The sequence below is a fragment of the Physeter macrocephalus genome, chromosome 20 (assembly GCF_002837175.3).
Source record: "Physeter macrocephalus isolate SW-GA chromosome 20, ASM283717v5, whole genome shotgun sequence".
Classification (NCBI taxonomy): domain Eukaryota; kingdom Metazoa; phylum Chordata; class Mammalia; order Artiodactyla; family Physeteridae; genus Physeter; species Physeter macrocephalus.
In genome coordinates, this window is record NC_041233.1 from 19,246,960 (window position 1) to 19,253,074 (window position 6,115).

The 6,115-nt window shown below is 38.3% G+C and overlaps 1 protein-coding gene across 10 annotated transcripts in view; it reads right to left on the bottom strand.

The window, feature by feature from the left end:
* Positions 1-6,115, bottom strand: part of CTNNA3 (catenin alpha 3) — a 1,750,900-nt gene that overhangs the window by 788,816 nt on the left and 955,969 nt on the right. For all 10 annotated transcript variants that reach the window (XM_028481840.2, XM_028481834.2, XM_028481839.2 and 7 more), the window contains one exon: positions 4,018-4,098. In XM_028481840.2, the coding sequence (XP_028337641.1) occupies positions 4,018-4,098 (81 nt within the window). The remainder of the gene's footprint in view (positions 1-4,017; positions 4,099-6,115) is intronic.

The window sequence follows — 6,115 nt, forward strand, 5'->3', positions numbered from 1 at the left end:
AACAATGAGGTATTACCTCACACCTGTCAGAATGTCCATCATAAAAAATCTACAAACAATAAATGCTGGAGAGGGTGTGGAGAAAAGGGAATCCTCTTGCTCTGTTGGTGGAAACGTAAATTGATACAGCCGCTATGGAGAACAGTATGGAGGTTCCTTAGAAAATGACAAATAGAACTACCATATGACCCAGCAATTCCACTACTGGGCATATACCCTGAGAAAACCATAATTCAAAAAGAGTCATGTACTGCAATGCTAACTGCAGCTGTATTTACAATAGCCAGGACATGGAAGCAACCTAAGTGTCCAGCTGAATGGATAAAGAAGATGTGGCACATATATACAGTGGAATATAACTCAGCCATAAAAAGAAATTAAATTGAGTTATTTGTAGTGAGGTGGAGGGACCTAGAACCTGTCATACACAGTGAAGTAAGTCAGTAAGAGAAAAACAAATACCATATGCTAACACATATATATGGATCTAAAAAAAAAAAAAATGGTTCTGAAGAACCTAGGGGCAGGACAGGAATAAAGACTCAGACGTAGAGAATGGACTTGAGCACATGGGGAGGGGGAAGGGTAAGCTGGGACGAACTGAGAGAGTGGCATGGACTTATATATACTACCAAATGTAAAATAGATAGCTAGCGGGAAGCAGCCACATAGCACAGGGAGATCAGCTCTGTGCTTTGTGATCACCTAGAGGAGTGGGATAGGGAGGGTGGGAGGGAAAAGCAAAAGGGAGGAGATATGGGGATATATGTATATGTGTAACTGATTCACTTTGTTATAAAGCAGAAACTAACACACCATTGTAAAGCAATTATACTCCAATAAAGATGTTTAAAAAATTAAATTAAAAAATAAATAAAGTTTATAGCAAAACTAAAAAAAAAAAATTATGAGGATTAAGTTGGTGCCAAATTATGGAAATTCTGAAACACAATGCCAAGGATTTTTGTCTTTGCTCTCTAGTGCAACAGGCAATGAAGTCACAGAGCAAGAAAAGACAAATTGTTTATTTGAAACAATAAAACAGTAAATCGCCTATAGGACATTCATGTTATTACCCCAAAATGTATAATTTGCTTCTTCTCAGCTATGTTTAAGAAATCTATCTCATTCCTCACAGATGAAGTCCATTGATTCTCTGAGCTCAAATGTTTCTGTGCTGCCAATGGACAGGCCACGGGTAAGCAAAGGAATTAAGATGAATGAGCAGGGAGAGAGGCTTTGTTTGCTTGTTTTTTTCCTACTAAAAACAAACAAACAAACACAGATCTAGAACAAGAAAAGAACATTAAATATTCCAACGAAAAACACTGTAAGGATAGGGACTTTCTCCTTCCTCTGTGAAAAGTACAGTATATAGAGGATGCTTAAAACAAACTGCTTAATAAATTTTGCAAGAAGAGTTGGAGATGATTCATGTTGTTTAAACTGGTTTGTATTATTGCCACAAGCATAAACATCGGGATGGAAAATGAAGTTCTTGGGAAGGCAAGTGAGGATACTGAGAACAAATCATAGCAACTACCTCAACTCACACTGAAGACCATGGATGTGTCCAAAGACAGCTCCTAACAATCCCATCTTCCTATATACACATGCCAATTTTCCCATAAGAGACAGTGCTTTTACTTCCTCCTGTTGACCTGAAGCAGGGTTTCTAGTATTCTGATCTATAGAATGCAGAGGCAAAAGCATCTTAGTGACTTTGGAGCTCAGGCATTAAGAAAGCCTGTCAACTTCCAACTCTCCTTTCTTGGAGCCTTGAACCAACATGTAAGAAATCCAGGCTCCCCTGACAGAGAGAAAGCCACATGAATGGGGGCCTTAGGGGATTAGACACCACGTGGAGAGAGAGAAAAAGAAGAACTGAGGCCTCAAATACCAAGCCCTGAACCCAGACACCATTTGAACTACCACTACCTGCAAGACCACAAGTAAAAATACTGCAGAAATGGACCCCCTAACATCCCCACCCGCACCCCAGCCAACCCATGGAATCATGAAACAGTAAAATGGTTGCTATTGCTCATAGTGGCTTGTTAAGCAGCAGTACTTAACCAAAAGAAATGAAGATGTGACCTGTGAAACCACAGGGAATTTTCATAACTCTGGAACACAGTAGTTCTCTAGGAGCTAGAAACATCCTCTTACTACGAAGAAAAGTATTAGTAACCCCCTTGCTGTTTCTCTGTCTCACTGATGATGTGAGGTGGAAATGAGAGTAGGATTGCAAGATGAAATACAAGATTCTTGGTTAAATTTGAATTTCAGATCAACGCAACTATTTTTTATACATAATTATGTTCCCATGCAATATTTGTTTGCTGTTAATCTGAAATTCAAATTTAACTGGTCATCCTGTACTTTAATTTGCTAAATCTGGTAATCCTACACACAAAGGATTGCTTTATTTTAACTTTTTTTTTTAAGAAAAATAATGATTCCAAAAGCTTTGGAGGTATAAAGGTACATCAGGTCTTTGTGCATAACTTTGTTGAAGGGAATCTAGAGGGATGAGACCAGAATGAAAGACACAGTTGTTAATAGCTCATAGTAACAACTTTTCCAAGTCCTGGGAGGAGCAGATGAGGTAGAAATACTGAAGAAGGTAGAGAATGAAAGTCATACAACTAACAGGGAGGACAGTCCTGAGGGTGAGAGTTCCTGAAGTGGGTATAGGTTATGACTGGATGTAGGTTCAGTCCCCTTCCTCCTTTAGGTGGGTCACCTCACTACACTAACCTGCTTTTTCATCTGCATCATAAGACAGGTTGTGCTATGTTCCTTCCAACTCTTACATTCCATGATTTTAAGTGCTGACAGTAGAAAGAGAATTCCCATTAAGGCCATAAAGTTGAGAAATTGGAATTTTCCCAGCCTTCAAAATTGTGCTTTTACACAGCTAATATTACCTGGCTGGGGATCCCTATTTATTCCACTTCCAAATCTACTTCTGAATTAAAAGATTGCTCAGGCCATTTTACTAAATCTTCCCATTAAACTAGAGTAATATATTGCATTAATAGTCTATGGTTGAAAAGTTTTTGCCCCACTTTTATGCGTTAATAGTGACCAAGTTAAAGCTGTACATGAAAAAGAACTCTGGTTATTAAATAGTGGAAAGGAATGGAAAGCAAAGGTCTTTGAAAATAGCTAAATCTTCATATTTCTGGAGGAAAAAATTTGAACTTGTGGCATAACACTAGACTTCTAAATTATTTAATGAAATCCTTTCTAATCCTATGTTCCTGATGACCTAAGGTTAAAAGTAGCCTTAACTTAAACAGAAACTAATTTTTGAAGCATCCTGGAAAGAGTTAGAAGGGGAAATTGGTAGGGTCTCTGAATTGCTAGCTGTTTGCTTTAAGCATTTGTATAATAAACTCAGTTTTTTTTTTTTGTTTTTTTTTCTTTGGTTTTTTTTTTCGGTACGCAGGCCTCTCACTGTCGTGGCCTCTCCCGTTGTGGAGCACAGGCTCCGGACGCGCAGGCTCAAGCCTCAGCGGCCATGGCTCGTGGGCCCAGCCGCTCCGCGGCATGTGTGATCTTCCCAGACTGGGGCACGAACCCGTGTCCCCTGCATCGGCAGGCGGGCTCTCAATCACTGCGCCACCAGGGAAGCCCTAAACTCAGTTTTTAATGTCATAGAATCCATTTACCAACATTCTCTAAAAATTTACTATGTACCAGGCACTCAGCGGCATTTCAGCCCTTTCGTGTATTATTAATTCCATTTTATAGGTTCAGAGAGGCTCAGAAAGGTGAAGTCTGTTCCTGAGATCACACAGATGATGATGGCAGGGCCAGCATTTGAATGTAACTCTGCCTAATATTAAGTCACTTTCTTCTATTTTACGTTTGCCACAAAAACAGTTGAGGTATGTAAATGTTGAAAGTATATATTTATTGTTCTTGTTTTGTGTTCTAAATTAATTTAAAAAGAAGAAGAAAAGGTTCCTTTTGCGCGGTGTTTGTCTCCACGTTTCTCTGCTCACTCACCTGTCTGCGAAGGTCTCTTGTCTTCTTGCACATGTTTTCTATTGCAATATTCAAGGTATTACTCCTTTCCTTTTTTCCAGTCTGCAAGGGAGAAAAAAAAAGTGACATAAGCAATGGTATCAAATTACTCTTTATCACTTAGCAATCTGCTTTCTAAATTTCCTGAAAATAACAGCTTGAAAATTCAAGAATAGGTCTCAAAACTGCTATGATATTGCATATGATTCATGAGTACTTCACTTAAGAGTAAGTCAAATGCTGATTAAAGTTCACATTATTTTCTTCTTTAAGCTTCTGTAATATTTCTGATATAGTGCTGGGCTGCATTCAGTATGGCAGTAGGCAGAGCATTATCTCCAAGAAACCCTGATCTTCACTCTTTACAAGTCGACTCTTTAACCACTAAGCATGCAATTAGCTTAAAAGCATTAGATGCCCAATTTGTCAACTTCTGTGGGAGTTTCTGAAGTCATTTTCATAGTGTATTGTGTAAGTTATGCAGAGCCATATTGGAGTTTTGCTAACACTAAATAAAATATGCAGTGCAAATTCATACAATTTGCAAAAGTTGACCACAATTTTAGCTGACAATATTCCAAGAACAAATTGTTTCAAGTAAAAACTGGACGCTGTTTTTGGCTCTTTGAGATAATTTGTGCAACACCTTTAAGCAGAACAGTTCTCTCTGTTATATCCTTAACCTAAATCTTTAAGCTATTAATCACACTGAGAGTCACCTTGGTGACTCTTGGTATTTTCTACATATTACTTTTGTGGGAGACAACTGAATTGAATCTAATCATACTTTTTCAGTGATATCTTATATAAAAGAGATTGAAAAAAATCATTATGTGATTCACCTCTAGGAATATCGCTACCATTTAAAATAATAAACTGAAAGAGCTCTTTAGAGGAGAACTTGAAAATCAGGAAGGCAAGTTTTAAGCAGCTGATACCTGAGGGAGTTTATAGCATGGACTCCATGAAAAGAGACATTGAAACTAAGTATAGACCATTAGGCAGCATGCCATACACTACTCCCAATGGCTAAACTCACACATAAATCCATACTTCAAGTGGAAAGACTCCTTTATAAGAAATTCAAGACCATGTATTCTCTATCCTAATCTATGTTTTTAGTCCTATCTTCTGCCACATCTTCTCAAGTACTGTCTTTAACAGTAACAATATTTCTATACATTTCTAACTCTTCTCCCAAGTTCTTACATATAATGTACCTTTGACTACAGCAAGTGTCTCCCAAAATAACTCCCTATTAAAATCCTACCTGTTTCTCAATGGTTTCCACACAGAGTTATCCCCAACAACTCTGCTCAAAAGTAAACCCTCACCTCTCCTTTTCCAATAGCATTTTGAAAATTTCCTAAAATGCTCATTTAGTTTCTGTACATGCTCATCACCTTTAGGATATTGTTAAAATCTTGATGTTGGCAAGTATATCTTAATTTTTTTTATTCCTGAAAGTAATGTGTATAGAACTTATTAAATAGTGTTGACTAGTTTATAAGTGAACAACTTGATTCAAAACACAACATAGTTTTATTAAGAACCTACTAGATTCTGGAAGAGATTTTTGCATCTGCTCAACGCACAGTTAAATCATCTATTAGCTGAGGTTGTTGGTACCCACCTAAACTTCAGTTTGACCTAGTTTTTCTCAGCAGTAACATTAATGATATTTATGATTGGAAAGTCACCATCATTTGAGCCCATTTTATACACGGCAAGATGTGTGGCATCCAGGAACCCCTGTCTACTAAATTCCAATAACAATGCCCAGGCACCATGAGAGACAAAAATTGACCCCATGCATCTCCAGATACCTCCTAAGGGGAAACACAGTAGAGGGCTATTAAGTCCTTTACCACATTTTCTTTTTTGAGAGTGCGTGTGCAATGTGTGCATGATGGAGACTGTGTCTAGTGAAGGAAGTGGGGAGAAGAGGAAGGGAGGAATAGGAGAGAGAAATTAAATTCTGAATGTCAGGGCTTTCCTGGTGGCGCAGTGGTTGAGAATCCACCTGCCGATGCAGGGGACACGGGTTCGTGCCCCGGTCCGGGAAGATCCCACGTGCCGC